The following is a 16694-nucleotide window of genomic DNA, read 5'->3' as shown; positions in this document are numbered from 1 at the left end:
CTCACTTTGCACTCACGGGGCACCATGGCAGTGTTTGGTGGATTTTTTTTGGCTTTATCAGACACTGAGCTGGTGGGAGGCACGTGGGATACTGGGAGGACCCGGTATGGGACCAGTGGGACACAAAAATGTGATGCTTGTGTGTGTTGTAGCTGCTCTGTGACCAGGGGAATTGTGTATATATGGAGGTGATTAATGTCTGTGTCGTGTGCCTATGGATATTGTCAGCGTGGGTTGCTGCCCACTGCTGCAGCACCTGAATCATGTATCTCACTTTAATCAATAAATAAGAGTTCTTTTTTACGTGGGAAGGCTCTGGGATGAGGTGGGGCTTCTTTTCCTGACATCCAGGAGGGCTGGGAGATGTGAGGGGAGATGTGTGCTGTCAGCACTGGTGATTCCCTATGGCTTTGGAGAACTCAGCTTTGCCTGCAGGTGCTGCACCAGTGCAGTGCTGGGATGCTGCTGTGGGGCACGAGGTGGTGCTCTCAGGGCTGCCCTTCACTGGAGCCACGTCCTAGTCACAAAGGAATCGGAGTTATCCGATGAAATGGTAATGGTAAAAAACAAAGAACAAACCAACTCTTTTAATACTTTGCCAAAAAAAAAAAAAATCAACAAAACAACAACACCAAAAGTATTACATCCAACAACCGACCGAAGTAAACCTCTCACAAGAAACGATACAATCCCAAGCACGAGGACGGGTGGGCCAACCTGTGGGCAGCACCTGGTGCCTGGGCACACGGACACAGTTCGTTTAATCCATTTTGGGATACATCAGACCTGGGACCCCTTGCAAGGGGGTGGAAGGGCTGAGTGCTGCCGTCCCAAGCTGGGGACCACGAGAGCTGTGGGCATGGCTCTGTGCCAGTGTCTGTGCCCACAGTCACGGGGCTGGGTGCCCTGGCCCCTGCAGCAGGTTTCAGTCTAGTCCTCGGTGCTTAGTTCTCCTGTAGAAATGGATTTAAGTTTGTTTTCTTGGACTTCTTTGTGCCAGGTGAGGCTGTGCTGGTGGCACTGGCTGCACATCCCCATCTCTCACACTGAGGAACTGATGGAGAAGAGGCTGTGCACCAACTGCACCGTCCCACCGATGCAAACAGTGCTGGAAACCTGGGTGCCACCTGAGCTCGGGCATTGCTGGTCCTTCCGTGCCTCCTCCACCACTGCTGCTCCTGCAGTGCTGCTCTGCTCCTCCCCACGGCTGGGCAGTGTGGGGTGGGAGACGTGTGGTGCCCACGAGGTGCGTTAGTCATTGGCATCCCAGGAGCATCCTCCACGTCCTGGATGTGGCTGGAGCATTTCCCTTCTGTCTGCAGCGCGGGGACAAGGATCCAGCCAAATTACAGCCCAGCCATGCAGGGGGAGGTGCTGCAAGCTGGGGCAGGGGAATTGCAAATCCCCTGGTACCACGTGCCAGCTCTGGCGCTTCACATCTCATCCCGAGGACGAGTCCCTCTGTTAGAACATCACCTCCTCGCAGCTGCCGTAGTCGCTCTCCACCATGTCGGAGCCCTCGTAGTTGGGGGGAGGAGGGGGCTGTGTGCGCAGGGCAGGCGGGTGGGCCCCCACCTCGCAGTCGGCGTAGGAAGGTTGGGCCACGCTCAGCCGCATGCTCACCCGCTTGTAGCCGGGGTCGGGTGGGTATGGGGCACCTTCTCCCTGCACCAGCTGGGCTGGGTAATAGCTGATGGCCGTGTACTCGTTCTGGCACTGGGATGCTGCCATCTCCACGGGGCCCAAGGGTAAGAGGTCCTCCAGATTCTGGTTGCTGTAGCGGGGAGGGATGGGCGCCCGCTTGTTGCTTTGGTCCAGTGGGAAAGGGAAACCCCCATAGAGAGTGACTGGCTCCGGGTCTGCTGGTGGAGGGGGTGGGGGGGGGAGAGGAGGGTGGGAGGAGGGCACGGCAGGGGGGCCTTGGATGATCTCATAGTGGGAGTATTCCTGGACGTCGGAGGACAGGTAGCGTGGTGGCCAGTAGGTTGTTTCTGCTGGGTACACTGGAAGGAAACAGAGCTATGTTAGCTGCATGCCAGGGGGGCTGCTTTCCCTCTCCCACTAATTCCTGCTGTATGAGCCTGAGCTGCAGGAGATGCAGCGGACAAAGAGAGGAGCGATGGGAAGTGGGCGGTTGTAGTGTCTGCTTTGGGAACGGAATGAGCTTTGGGGCTCTCATGGGACCTAAAAGGCACACTTCATTGTACCACATGGGTACAAGAAGTGGGCACAGTGACAGGATGGAGCACAGCAAGCAACCCACTGGAGCTCTCTCCCTGTACCTCTCTTTCTCTGTACCTTTGATGTAGTCTGATTTTTGGGTGGCCCTGTGTGGACCAGGAGTTGGACTTCGTGATCCTCGTGGGTCCCTTACAACTCAGGATAATCTATGATGCTCAGAACTGTGCTTGTCCTTCTGGCAGCAGTCCTTGATGCTGCTGAGCTCCTGGTGAGCTCTGGGGCAGGCTGAGCAGGGCTGTTTCCCTCTGTTGTGATCCCTCTGGCATCTGATGCAGGGGATGCCACTAAAACTCAAACTGAATTTTAGCATCTCAATTTCCACTTCCCTCAGCATCACTATTCTCTTTTATAGGGACTTTTCAGCCTGGGTGTGTGGGAATCCAGGCCATGCGTTAATGCATTTCTGGTTGATTTTGTAGAGAACTGAACAAGCTGAAGTTGAATACTGGGATTTACGAGTGGGGGAAGAGCCAGTGAAGGCAGTTGGGCAGCACTGGCCCATGTTTTCCTCGTCTTTACCCAACACTGTTGGTCTTACATGTCAGCAAACCTTCCATCCGCCCCCCTAGGGAGAATAGCAAGAGCCAGCTGTGGCTACTGACCCATCTCCTCCCTGGCCCAGGTGCACTTGACGAAGGACTCATTGTCGGAGTTGGACGGGGGGGCCGGGGGCAGGTTGGGTGCCACGCTGCACACGATGGTGCCGCGGTGCTTGGGCCCGTTGGCCGAGTTGAAGGTGACAAACTCGGGGGTACCGCCAGCTTTGCGCTGCTCTGGTGCTGCCCGGTCCAAGTTGTTGTGGGCCGCATCGCTGAGGATGTTGAGCTCGATGGGCGGCACTGCTTGGGTGCCCACACCCACGCTCTTGGAGAACTCGCTCTTGGACAGCAGGTCGGGGTCCTCTCGTGCCACCGGCTTGTGGGCCTTGGCCCGATGCCGGTAGCGCTTGCGGATGAGCACGAAGGCCACGGCCAGGATGGCTGCCCCCAGCACGCCGGCCGCGATCTCGGCGATCTCCTCAGGGCCCACGGCCCAGTGCGTGGGCACGATGGCGGGCGTGATGATGGGCTGCGTGCAGTAGTCCCCCTGGTAGTCCGATGGGCAGATGCAGTGGACGGAGCCCTGGGTGCTCACGCAGCGCCCGGCATTGCGGCACGGGTTGTCCTGGCATTCCTCAGCCAGCTTCTCGCACCTGGGGGGATGGAGGCAGAGGCATCAGCCTGGGGGTGAGCCCCAACCCACGGCATCCTGCTCAGTGCTCTGCGTTATGCCAGCTGGGATGCTCCACCCTGGCACAGAATGCCACCCCATACACGCTAAGTATTCCCCTTTCCCACTCCCCAGCAGGACAGCACCTTCCTTCCATCCCTTCCAGCAGCAATGACCTCCCCATATTAGGAGGGATATTGCAATAGCTGTTTTTTTTTCTTTCTCCTTCCTTTCTTTATCCCCCCCCCCCCCCATGTTACTGTTACTGAAGAGCCCCTGCGAGTTTTTTCACTCTTTTATTCCTCAGGATGCGTGAGCTGGTCCGTGCAACGCGTACCCGACGGGAGTGCTGGTGACCGCAGTGTCACACTGCCGCCTAACGCCCGGAGCTGCACTCCTGATTTCTCGCTTGGCATTGTTTCAGAGCACCGGTTTCCACCCTGGCCAAGCGACCCGGGCGGGGGGAGGAGCCGGCTGCGATGCTGCTGCGCTCGCAGTGGGTGACACGGAGCTCGGAGCAGCTCCTGGGCGTGGTTGCTTCCTCAGCTGCAGGCATTTGGCACGCACTCACCCACGTTTCAGGGAAGGAGATATATCCACGCTTTTCACCACTGCTGGTGAAAACTCCAGTGTGGTGTTAACCATAAGGCTCCAGGCCAAAGCCAAGCACCGTGCTGCCCAGCAATCGGGGGATCAGCAGGACAGCTGGCAGCATCCTACACCTGCTATTGCATTGCATTGCTCCCAGGTGGATGCAATGAGCTCCAGAAGCACACAGTGCTCGTTGCAGAGGATAAGTTTTCCTTTCAGCCCTCCCTGAGAGCTCTCTGTCCCTATCAGCCCTTACCTGTCACCCAGGTACCACTCGGGGCAGTGGCAGGAGTACCCAGTGCCGGAGAGGATGCAGGTGCCACCGTGCAGGCAGGGCTTGGACTCGCAGGGGCTGTCCCCCAGCTCACAGTGCTCACCAGAAAACAGCCCGGGGCAGATGCAGGTGTAACCTGGAGAGGTGAGAGGGTACAGTGAGGACACGGAGGGGATGCTGCTGGGTGGGATTTCAGCTGCTGGTTCGTGCAGCTCTAAGCTGGCGGTGCTGTGTGGGACATTCTGGCTTTCTGCCCTGCAGCACTCTCTAAAAGCCTTCACTGCTCATCCGTAGCTCAGTTTTAGAGTGATGTGAACAGGGCAGACCTGTTGCCACATGCGTGCAGTGTTGTGCAGCTGGGACGTGCTGGTGCTTGCAGGGCAGGTGCTGGACATGGCCTGTGGGGCTGCAAGCACGCGTGTTCACATGGCTTTGTGCCTGTGGTTCTGGTTGATGTGGTGCTGGGTTTGTCTGTGACCCTCTTGGTGTTCTCATGTGGCCCCTGGCCCACCCGGGCCTGCTCACACAGACATGTCTGTGCATGTGTGTGCAATCCCATGTCTGAGGTCCCCAGGCAGAGATTTGCACAAACTCATGCTGTGTGGCTGTGGTCTACAGGAGTGCTGCAGGAAGGCAGGCACCCGACACTGCTACAGCCCTCCATCAACCCCTGCCCTGCCGAAGTGTCCTGCATGCTCCGAGTGGGGCCACAGCTGGAGGGGTACACCTCTGGTGGGTGGGATGGGGCAGTGCTGGGGGTGTGTCTGGCCGAGCTCCTGCTGGGGACTCGTGCCTCGTGTTAAGCTGCACCGCTCCTGTGCGAGCTTACAGTTTTCCCATGTGCCTTCCCATAGCCCCAGGGAGTCACCGACTGCAGTGGGAATAGATGAAGATCTTGGCTCGTTTCTGCCCAGATACCATCACTGCATGATCCTGTCTTGCCCAATTCCAACTCTGCTAATGGCTTCTTAAGCAAAGAGGATGTAGAGGGGAGGGCGGAATTTCTATTTGCGCTTGCATTTTTTGGCAAAGGTGCTCACTCCTAGGTCACACCCACTCCATAGAAATGCTCCTGCCCCGAGGGCCGTGGTCTGATGCTGAGAGCCAAGATGATCTCATGCCCCCAGCTGCTCCTGCACTGAGTCAGCCACCGCCTGAACCCCTTGGATGGGGCACATCTCCTTCTTGCATAGGGATGCATCAAGGAGTTGTGGCTTTCCCTTCCCTTTTGCCCCACTATACGTGGGATATTCACGTACCTCCTCCGTGAGTTTCGGAGCACATCCCGTTGTTCAGGCACGGATTGCTGCTGCAGGCACCAGTCGGGGAACAGCACTGCTTGATCCCCACCTCCTCCATCACCTCCTTGGATTGTCCCTTCCCAGGCAGGAGAACCACCTCTCTGCCATTGATGGCAATCACATCCAGGCAGCCCCTGAACCCCCGTGTGACTCTCTGGGACTGGAGTGGATGCCGGAGGCCCCCAAAAAGCAGGTCTCTTCTGCCCTGGGATGTGCTGCAGGTTCCTGGCAGCTGGAGGGAGGTGTTTCCTAGGCCATCGACCAGCAGACGGACTGACACATTTTTCACCTCCAGGAAGACTGAGTGCCACTCCCCATCGCTCACAAAACGAGAGGAGGAAAGGTTCCCGGTGTAGTTTCCCCAGCAGCTGTACCCCAGGTGAAGCACCCCATGAACCATCTGCAAAACATGTCCCAGAAGTCATGGTTAGTACAGAGGCCTTGGGCAATTCTTTACCACCCCAGCTCTGTCCCTGCCTGAGTGTTTTGCTGCCTTTTCACCAGCTTGGGAGATAAATCCTCTTTTAGCCATGCATAAGCTTTGTGTGGGTCAAGTAAAGCCTAAGAGACTGCATTTTTCTTTATGCTGCCCTCATTTCATGAAATCAAATTCATCCATGGCCCTTTCCAACCACTGACAGCGTGAGAGGGGTTTTCACGAAACAAGATTCAGAGATGCAATGCAGTCCTTGCTCTCCAGCAGATAGGATGGAGACCACCAAGTTACTGATCTCCTAAAAGCAAAGCACACCAGTGCTCTCTGTGTGGAACTAGGCCCTGTCTGTGGCCCAAGATTCCTCTAAAACTCAAATGGAGAAAGTTTAGCTTTCAGCAACAGCTGCAAGAGTGTGAGGATGGCAGAGGGAAGGAAGAACCAGGTGCAGCTGGCCTGCACTTAGTAAGGCCTTGGGGCAATGTGTGTGTAAATCCCTTTGCACAGTTGGCAAGTGCACTAGAGAGCTTTGTCACTTGGCTTTATCCAAAGGAACGTGATCTCACTTCAGATGGGTCTGTAGATTGGGCTTATCAGCTTCTGGAGCTGGGAGACAGCTGAAAACTCGATTCCCTGCAAGAGCTGCCAGCTCCTTCCCAGCGTGCCTGACTTGCCATCCTCTTGCTGCTTCCTATTTCTGAATAGCAGATCAGCTTAGCAATTGGGAGAACCTATCCTCTTTAGCAAATCTACAAACCAGAGGAGTGCTGATTTCCTTCCACTGACAAAATGGAAAAGGGAAATGGTTTTTGAATGCTGGGTGGATTCAGTGTGCAAATGAGGAAAACAGAGTGAAATGTTTGTGGCTCGGCCAGTTCCTTAAACAAGGAAACCACCTGGAAGATGTGAGTGAAAAGACTGGGAGCTGAAAAATAGCATTTAAGACTCCAGTTTTATCCGTTCTGTGCACCTGATAAATACTTTATCCCACAGATGCGATGTAAGAGAGGGAAAAAAAAGCAAGCCACGGGGCAAAAAGTTGATGTAGGTCTATGATATGGGCATATGCTACCTTTACACCGGAGAACAGCACAGTCACTCAATAATGGAAGAATAAATGATTCACCAGATGCAGCTGCAGCCATTGCCAAACTGTGCTCAGCTCTCACATGGTCTTCCCAAGTCATATGTGTTCACTAGATCGATTACTGAAGATACAAACCACTGCACCTTCTATCTGTGATTCCCTTCCTCAAAACAATTAATGTTTTTTTACACTAAAAAGAAACCTTTGCGTGTTGCAGTGCATACCTCCAGCGTGGCGTGGTCGGTGCCATTGGCATAGAACATGACAGCATGCAGCTGGTGCGTCTTCAGGCGGAAATGCATGTGCCAGGACCCCACCTGGGAGCGCTGGTACCAGACGTAGCTGTGGCCCCCAAACCTCACAGCTGTTCCTGGAAGTGGAATGAAAAAAAGTTCTCATATTTGTCATGCTTTGAGGCTGTACCTAGCCTTGCCTCTTTTCTAGCTGATGCCATAACTCTCCAGGATCAAGCCTGTCCCATAGCACCTTTTAGGTGCTCACAGCACGGTCTACAACATCCTTCAACTTCCTCATCCTTTACTATGTCTTCACCTTAGTCTACAGTATCCCCTTACCATCCCTGCCCAAGTGCTATTAACCTCTGCCCCCGCTGCCTTGGCTTGTTTCTTGAAATACTCTGAAGTGAACAGAATGAATATACTCTACTTGCCTTCCCTGGAGTTTATCTGTTAGTCTGCATTTTGCTGAACCTAAAATGAACACAGGAACTCAAAGGTCAAGTACCTAATCACTGAGCTTCTTCAGCTATTAAGTATGAATGACTTTCCCAATTAGATATTCGTGGAATGGCTTGAGGTGGAGGGGACCTTAAAGATCACCAAGTTCCAATCCGTGTATTGATGGTATATAATTGACTGCTACAGAAGATTGACTAAATAAATAAATGAAGACTAAGTGAAATTTTCAAGCTCTACGAGGTCTATATCGTGCAATGCTACCAAGGATTGCTCACCATTACAAGAGCAGATTTGCTCCAAACTGTGTCGTGGGGTGAGGACGCTGAGTCGGGCAGTGCTGTAAGTGGACATCATGCCTGGGTCCAGTTGGATGGTTTCCTTGCAGACACGGTGGGCGCAGTCTGACCCATGACACGGCACATGAATCGCTTTCTTCATCCGGAGTCCGACGAGCTGGTCCATCTCCCCAGCTGAGACAGTGATCTTGTTGGCGAGGACCCGAGGCTCGTACAAGGACCCATGTGGCTCGCCAACAGCCAAGAGCAGATCCACTCCGTCAGAGGTAGCTGCAGGCTGTAAGCTGGCCATGTGGATGTTTTGGCGCCGGGTGATGAGGATGTTTCCCAAAAACCTCTGCAGGTTGCGCCAGTGGTCCCCCACAAACTCCTCGGGGGACAGGTGGCGGAAGTGCAGCACCACTGCTCTGTCCAACGCCTCCTGCGTGAAGCACCACACGTGGATGTTGACACTGGTGGTGGCCATGAATGTGCCGTCGCTGACCGTCACGTTCAGGAGATAATGGCCATGGGGCAGCTTATCCCCAGCAATGATCTTTCCATCCGCAGCCCCGACGGAGAAGCGTCCCTCTTGGGGCACCTCTGCCACCAAAGTGTACAGCAGCGTGTCGTGGGGGTCTCGGTCTGTGGCGTGGATCTTGCCCAGAACACCGCCTCTGAACGCTTCCTCATTTGTGGTGATGAATATCTCCAGGGGAAGTGCTGAGGGGGCATACTGGCTCTGCTCGGTCACTTGGATGTTTACAAATGCTGACGAGGACAGAGGAGGGATACCGCTGTCAGAGACCTGCAAAGAAGAGAGAAGACTTCATTGTGGCTGCATACTGGCTTAAGACCATCCCTCAGTGGTGGGACACTCATCCCCCCATGCACCTGCACTATGCGGCTCTGATTTCCTGAGAATTAATTATCTGTAGAGATGCTGCCAGTCTAAGGGTTTCTGTTCGTAACTGGGTGTACAAAGATAAAAGCAGTTATGCACACATTTGCTCAGATTCCAGAATATTTAAGCCTAACTTCCACCTCTGACAATGTCTTTCTAGCACAAGCCAAGGAAACTCAAAGCCAAAAAATGTGAATGATCAGTTTTTAGGATAAGGCTCTCCCATTCTCAGGCAGTTAGTGGTTGAGGTTTATAGAAACAATAGTACCTAGCTCCTTCTGTACTGAAGATGTACTTGTTAATATTCTGCTGTTTGTAACTGCCTATCCTTACTGATGACATTGATAATTATTAAATTTAACCTGCAACAACAGGCATCTTAAAAAAGGAGAATAAATCACTTCTGGAATTGATTTCAAGACACAGCCAGATCTCACTTATAATTGGAAGTTGCTTGAATTATGCTGGGAAAAGCATCTGTCTAAGGAAAACACTGACAGAGCATTTCTTGTGATCGTATTATCTGATTTCATCAATGCAGAGGCTGATTTACAGCTTCCAGTGGGCAGGCTTGGTGGAAAAGCAAGCTCTGAACTTGGCTCCAGGATTTTTCCCTGGATTGGATTTCTCCAGTACCAGACAACTTCCCATCCAGCTATGCCATCCTAATCTCATTTTGTCACTCCTAAACCCAGCTGTGAGATCAGATCCCAGGACAGAAAGCCAGGCTTCACCTGGACTTGTAGTAGGTACTGCTCTTTCATTCTTCTGCTCAGGATGGATGATGTCACCAGCAGACCGTTCTGTGTGACATCGAACGCCTTTCCGTCGTTGCCCTGGGTGATCTGGAATGAATATGGTGGTCCATTTTCTGGTGAGTCTCTGTCACTCATAATCAGCTCCAGGACGCTGGTACCCACTGGGGCATTCTCCTGCAATGCAGAAAGACACCAGTAGAGAACAGCAGGCAAAGAGAAAGGGCCCAGGAGAACTCATATTGCTCCTGGGCCTTATGCATAAAGGATAGGGAGCCAAATCCCACACCCTGTGTGGAGCTCTTGCCAGCAATAGCAGACAGTGCCTTTCATGGCATTACACCTGTGGTAGAGACAAACAGCTAAAAGCAAACAGTTGTGCTGATGCCCTTGTTTTCCCCTCGAGTCACGTCCACACAGGAGCAGATGAAAGCATGTTTTGGGTCTGCTTCTTTTCGAGTACCCATAGGTATTTTGAGTCCAAGCAACAACTGGTCTGCATCCAGCAGAGGTGGTGATGCTTGACCACGTGCTTAAGTCTGCTCTTTATTTTGTGGTGCACGCATGGTCAAATGCAACAGAAAAAGATGCTGCTGGTCAGGCTTGAAAAATGTGAAAGGAGAAAGAACAGGAGGTGCTTGGAGCTATTGGTAGGAGAAAATGGCATCTGCTGGCAGAGCAACTGCCTCTGTGGATCCCAACAGTATTTTGTGGCTGTGAGCACAAAGCAACTGTGTGCTTCATTGCTGTCTCACCCCTGTGCTCCAGCAACAGCCCGTGCATGAGAACCCTGGCACCTGGTGAGGCAGACTGAGATAACAGACAGCCTCCTGGCTTACCTGCACCACCACACTGTAGTTGAGCTGGAAAAACCGAGGTGGGTTGTCATTGACATCCGACACGTGGACACGCACAGCGACATCGCTGAACTGAGCAGGGTGGCCGTTGTCTGTGGCTCGAACTGTCAGGGAGTAGCTGGAGATCTGGGGGGATTTATAGTGTGTGATCACTTGGAGAAGTGGAAGGATGGTCGCTTTTTCACGTTCATATTTTACTCTGTTGCAGCTCGTTAAAACACTTAAGGTTACACACTGCATTGTAGCAGTAAGTTTTCTCCTGCTCATGCCTGTTTTCTATCTTCCCTGATGCAGAGGAACATAAATCAACCATGCTGGTTTCCACACTGGGGTCAACTCTTGCCCAGCCAGCTTAGAGCACCAGTAGAGCAGAACCACAGCACAGAGTTGGGATCAATGAAGACTATATTGTCTGCTCTAAAGCCCTACTTTTCTACAGAAGTTATCCTTGGGTTTAGAAAATGAATGACTTGCCTTTTGTTTACAGTATTACTAGCAGATCATTCAGAAAACAGCAAGCAGCTGAATGTAATCTACTCCCTCCAGCATAACACCACAACTGTTTTAGCTTTCTCATTTCCAATTCCTTGAGCTCACCTCCTCCCTGTCCAGGTGCTTGGCAATGCTGATCTGCCCACTTTTGGGTTGGATGGCAAAATGTCCCAGCGGATTCCCTTCCACAATTGAATATGTGATCTGATTGTTCATTGCTCCATCCAAGTCATCAGCTGACACCTGTTAGAAGGAAAAACACATAGGACTGACTTCTGGCCCAAAGAGCTTTGCCACGGAGGAATCCCCAGGAACAAGACCTCACTGTTTTCTAAGGGCTTGAGCTTGCTTTAAATGAGGAGGAGGAAGGAAGGTGGTTTACATTAATGTAATTCACTGTCATCCTTGCCAGTGTGCTGTCAGGAATTCTGGCAATCATCCTTTTTATAGTCACGCCTCAATTTTAGGTGCCAAATGACACAAACCCACTAGAATGGTTGTTCCCAAGGAAGAAAAAAGTGCAAAGAGAGTAAATAATGCATAGCACAAGTAAGAAAATGAGGTAAAAAATGTGGTTTTGTCCGCAATCATACCGTGAGGATGATTTCTCCAACTGCAGCATCCTCCCGGATATCAGCAAAGTAAGGGTCTTGGATGAACTCTGGAGCATGGTCATTAATATCAGTTATGTTGATCACCACCATGGTGACATCGCTGAGAGAAGCTGAGCCCTTCCTTGTGCCCTCAATGGATAAGTAATACTCATGACTCGCTTCGAAGTCCAAGCTCCCATTTATGTATAAGGCACCTGCAAGGGCAGATGGACAGAAAAGTACAGGAGATGTTTTAAATGTCTTTTAAGATAGGCATTCCAGTGGGAAGATCGATGTGGAAAAATTAGCAAGAGCCTTGAGGACGGAGAAACTGAGGAAGACGTACATGAGGATGGTACAGACAGAAGCAGGAGGCCGTTGAGGTGCAGCCAATGCTTGTTCCAGGGAGCTAACATTGGCCTTGAGATAACAGCTCTTATCAGATGCTGTGCAAATATAGCAGTGCTTTATTTGGCAAGAAAGCCTACCTCAGCACCTGCTTGTGGTTAATAGATTGGTAGTAGCTACATTCACTGAGTACTACTTAACAGAACTGTTAGTTTGGGCTACAGGTTCCTTCTGACATCAGGATGGGGAGACTTTTTAAAGGAAATAATCTTCTCTCATATTTTGAAGTGGAACTTTTCTTCCTATCCTCTTCTGCACATACTCCTCTTTGTCACGGATCCATCTCAGATCCCAGACACATAACAGGAATCTTTCTATACATTTCAGCAAGATTTGGATCACACCCTAGGTGACTTAGCTGACTAAATTTAGGGTACAAGCGAAGACTGTATTCTCTGCCCCCATACTGTACTCTGTATAGGAGCAGAAGAGAACTGACTGCTTGGAAAAAAGCAGAAGAGGAATCTGTTTTAGAAAATGAAGCATGTGAGATCAACCTGGACTGGCTTGGCCACGAGACCGTCGTACCTGTGTTTGAGTTGAGCTGAAATTTGCCGTGGTCATTGCCGTTCACAATTTCGTACTTGATTTCTGTGTTCTCTGTGTTGTCTCTTGTCAAAGCTGACAAATTGAGGACCTCTGTACCCACAGCCACGTCTTCCTTCACCATGGTCACATATTCAGGGGCCAGGAAGACGGGCAGGTATTCATTCAGATCCACGACAGAGACGGTGACAGTGCCGAGAGCAGAGAGGGGCTGTGGGGTGCCCTGGTCGGTGGCACAGACCGTCAGCTCGAAGGCCGAGTGCTGCGAGTCCTTCAGGGGCTTTTCCAGACGGATCACCCCTGTGGTTTCCTCAATGGAAAAGTGTCCGTTGGCAGAGTCAGAGAGGGAATAGACCACCTCGGCATTGAGACCTGGAAGGGTAAGGGACAGGCATAAATTCGTGGTTAGGAATGTTGTTGGTTTTAATTATTTTATCCATATATGCCTAAGAAAGATAAAATTGCTAGGAAAATAAGGGATTGTATGGACATCTTCATGTGTACCTCTGTCTACCCACATCCCCATGTTTTTAAATGTCATTTTCCTTCATCTCTGCTTCCAAAGTAGATCATGCTTTTATGTCACTGTAAGTTAAGTCTCTGCTCAGCACCGTTCTTGGGAGCCTTATGTCCATATCTGAGAATCTTTTGCTTTCCAAGGACTTCTCCACCTATTCTGGATGGTCTGGTGGATCCAGAGTTTGGACTCAGTGATTCTTATGGGTCCATTCCAACTCGGGCTGTTCTATGGTTCTGTGATATCACCTACCCCCTCCAGACACACAGCTCCTTTTTTTCCTTATTATGCCCATTTTGTTTCCTTTTTTTTTTTTCCATATGATCTCTGTCCAGTCTGGAGCTGCATGTCATTGTTTATGCTGTGCATCACTGTTACAGTTTCTGAGCTTTTCCTTGAATTCTGTGCATGTTTCTACAGATACCGCACTTCCTTCAGCATCACAAAAGTGCTGATGCCAGCCTGCTAGTCAAGAACACACCAGTGACGAGATCCAGGCAGGTTCTTGCCAAGATTCACTCATCTATGCTCGTTGGCTGCAGCCCTTCCCTAGCTCTTAAAGGTTTCTATTGAGGTTGAAAGATGGACTTTGAATGCAGATCTTGCCCTGACTCACCTTCATCAAGGTCCCTGGCGGCAACCACAGCGATGGGTGTCTTTGTGGTGGTGTTGTCAAAAACGGCGACGGCGCAGTGGCTGGGGAAGAATCTTGGTGCGTTGTCATTGGTGTCCTCTACGGTCACCGTTATGTCTGCCTGGCACGAGCGGCCACCACCGTCGGTAGCTTTGGCAACCAGGTGGTAGGTGGGCTTCTGCTCCCGGTCGAGAGGTGCAGAGGTGGTCAGTTCCCCTGTGGGAAAGAATGGGAAATGGTCTCGTGTCCAGCAAATGCAAACCCTACTGCATTAAGCCTCCTGCAATGTAGTGAGCCCCAAGTGTGGAAAGGAGGAAAGCACTGTGGGTCCTGAGCTCACCTGTGTGGGGGCCGAGGCGGAACTCCTCTGCGCCGGGGCCATGCAGGCTGTACGTGATCTGAGCGTTGCTGCCAACATCGGGGTCAGTTGCAGATATTTTCAAAATGAATTGACCTGGCTGAGCATCTTCGGAGACTCTTCCGGTGTAGAATATCTGGCAAGGAGAGAAGGTGTCATTGGCATCATCTGATCTGTCTCCAAAACATCTTTATGCCGTATGAGGAGGCATGGACTAGGAGAATCTTTGTAGAAACAGGTTAAGCATGTGGTTTGTAAGAAAACACAAGGTGCCTAATGTCTTGGTGCTGAGGAAGGTGGCCACAACACCAGGGTATATGAGCCCAGTCTGGAGGATAGGCCTGTTACATTTGGCACTTCTGTGGCCCCAGCTGGAACAGCAGCCAACAGTGAAAATCACAGCTTGGGAAGGACATAGACCTCTGGGAGAGAGGCTTGGAGATACAGAAAATATGACCTGTGATAAAACTAATGATTGCTGTCTAGCTTTATGATATTAAAAAGAAATGTCAGTTAATTGGTTTAACTATGATGTACATAATAGGTTGTTGCACAGGGTAAAGCAGCAGCCCTGTTACCAGTGCAACAGGACAAGAGGTAGTTGTCTTAAGTTGTGCCAGGGGAGGTTCAGGTTGGATATTAGGAAATATTTCTTCATAGAAAGAGTAGTTAGGCACTGGAATGGGCTGCCCACAGAGGTGGTGGGGACACTTTCCCTGGAGGTGTTTAAGTACTGTGGAGATGTGGGGCTGAGGGATGTGGTTAGTGGGGGTGGTTTAACATCTGGACTTGGTGATCTTAGAGGTCTCTTCCAACTTTAATGATTCCATAATTCACTTTTGGCACTTGGACTGACAGATGATGTAGTGAAGCTCAGGAACAGACTATGAAGGGTAGCTGCAAACCTCCATCTCTACCTCTAAGAACAGACTAGGCAGTTTTAGTAAAATGGACCTTGTTTGCAACCAGGTTCTCTGTATGACACCTTTAAGTTCTTTTAAAGCCTAGATTTCTTCGTTAGCACTACATAATAGATGTAATTTCTTTTATCCTCCCTCTTACATCAGGCTGTGAAAGTTGCTGTGGGGGCATTCCAGCACCTACTGCTGGTCAGTACTTCACATCATGCCTTTGTACAGAGGGCAGTTGGTTCCAGGGTGTGAACTGGGATCAGTGAGCTCATTTCACCCAAGTGTCTGAATCTCCTTTGGGAAAAAACCTCTTCTGTTCTTTCTCACCATGAGTAAAATCCATACCAGTGATCAGCTCTCCACAGTAACAGCTCTGCTGATGGGAATCTTTCAACTTAGCAGGATATAAAACTTGGTAATTTACATGCCCCTACCCAGGAGGCTTCCTGGCATTGTTTATCTCCAAAAATTATCCTTCATAATGCTTAGGTGTTCACTTACTGCTGGCAAACATGCTTGGAGGCTAAATTTAATGTTCTCGCTTGACTTGCACCTTAATTAAAATTGCTAAGTATAGTCAAAACAACAGGACTGTGTGAGAAACATTACAAGCCAAACCCTCACAGCATGTGCTCTTTCTGCCTTTTCTTCCCTTCATGCCCCCTGACATACAGGACAGCTGCCTTACCTGTCCACACTCAGGGCTGTTGTCATTGATATCCAGAACAAAAATTTCCACTTCAGTGGTAGCCTGAAATTTTCCATCAGAAGCCATCACCTTGAGGAGATATTTTTCTGTATCTTCTCTGTCCAGAGGCTTCTTGGAAGAAATTGTCCATTCTCCTTCAATTTGGTCAACTGTGAACTGTCCCAGCACATCTCCTTCTAGAAGGGAGAAGAAGAAAATAGACATTTACTGAGTGCTAAAAATCTGGAGTAGTAAGAGAGCAGTGGCACAGGTTGCCCAAGAGGTGGTGGACACTCCATCCTTGCAGACATCCATGGTCAGGCTGGAGGGGCTCTGGGCACCTGATAGAGCTGTGGGTGTCCCTGTTCATTGCAGGGGAGTTGGACCAGATGGCTTTTTAATCAAGTTTGAATGGTCCCAAGGGAGATATAGATATAGCTACTGCTTGTACCATAGGAGAGCTGGAAGACTTGCGCTGGTGACACAAAAAGGACACTGGAATCATACCAGTCCCATGGGGTGTGGTTGGTCTACTGCACAGCTCAGAAATACCCTGTGTGTTTCTGCTGTTCACTGAATACTATGCTGGGGAGATGAATGGGGTGGAAAGAGGAAACAATTCACAATTGCAAAAAGGTCTTTATAATGTTCTGCAGATATGCATATTCATTGCTGCAAAACCACATTGTCTCACTCTCCTAAAATGTGTCAGACTTTCTTGGTGTATGTTCCTAAAGGGATCTGAGAGTTGCAGATACCTTGGAGACAGTGGTTAGGCTTTCTTGATATATAACACATAATCTTTAGATGCATTTAAATCTGGAGCTGCTTTTCACTCTGTAAGACCCAGTTGATGGGAGACACAGGTAAATTGAGACCTGGGCAGGCTCTTCAGTCCACCAGATGCATGTCTCTCCTGCTA

At 50.6% G+C, this 16694-nt stretch overlaps 1 protein-coding gene across 1 annotated transcript in view; it reads right to left on the bottom strand.

Annotated features, from left to right (window-relative positions):
* Window positions 1-1116: 1116 nt before the first annotated feature.
* The window catches only part of FAT2 (FAT atypical cadherin 2), a 47124-nt gene continuing 31546 nt past the window's right edge, over window positions 1117-16694 (bottom strand). Inside the window, exons 11-24 of the mRNA XM_065734717.1 lie at window positions 15773-15969; window positions 14156-14309; window positions 13798-14031; window positions 12647-13036; window positions 11711-11925; window positions 11223-11360; window positions 10608-10751; window positions 9748-9945; window positions 8110-8917; window positions 7361-7506; window positions 5575-6016; window positions 4298-4451; window positions 2844-3433; window positions 1117-2003 (exon numbers count right to left, since the gene is read on the bottom strand). Of these exons, the coding sequence (XP_065590789.1) occupies window positions 1465-2003; window positions 2844-3433; window positions 4298-4451; window positions 5575-6016; window positions 7361-7506; window positions 8110-8917; window positions 9748-9945; window positions 10608-10751; window positions 11223-11360; window positions 11711-11925; window positions 12647-13036; window positions 13798-14031; window positions 14156-14309; window positions 15773-15969 (4349 nt within the window). The 3' untranslated portion in view covers window positions 1117-1464. The remainder of the gene's footprint in view (window positions 2004-2843; window positions 3434-4297; window positions 4452-5574; window positions 6017-7360; window positions 7507-8109; window positions 8918-9747; window positions 9946-10607; window positions 10752-11222; window positions 11361-11710; window positions 11926-12646; window positions 13037-13797; window positions 14032-14155; window positions 14310-15772; window positions 15970-16694) is intronic.

This window comes from Cyrtonyx montezumae, unplaced genomic scaffold, assembly GCF_038088225.1.
Source record: "Cyrtonyx montezumae isolate F1298 unplaced genomic scaffold, pur_monq_1.0 scaffold_18, whole genome shotgun sequence".
NCBI lineage: Eukaryota > Metazoa > Chordata > Aves > Galliformes > Odontophoridae > Cyrtonyx > Cyrtonyx montezumae.
The sequence above is the reverse complement of the archived record's forward strand: the minus strand, read 5'-3'. Positions and strand labels throughout refer to the sequence as shown.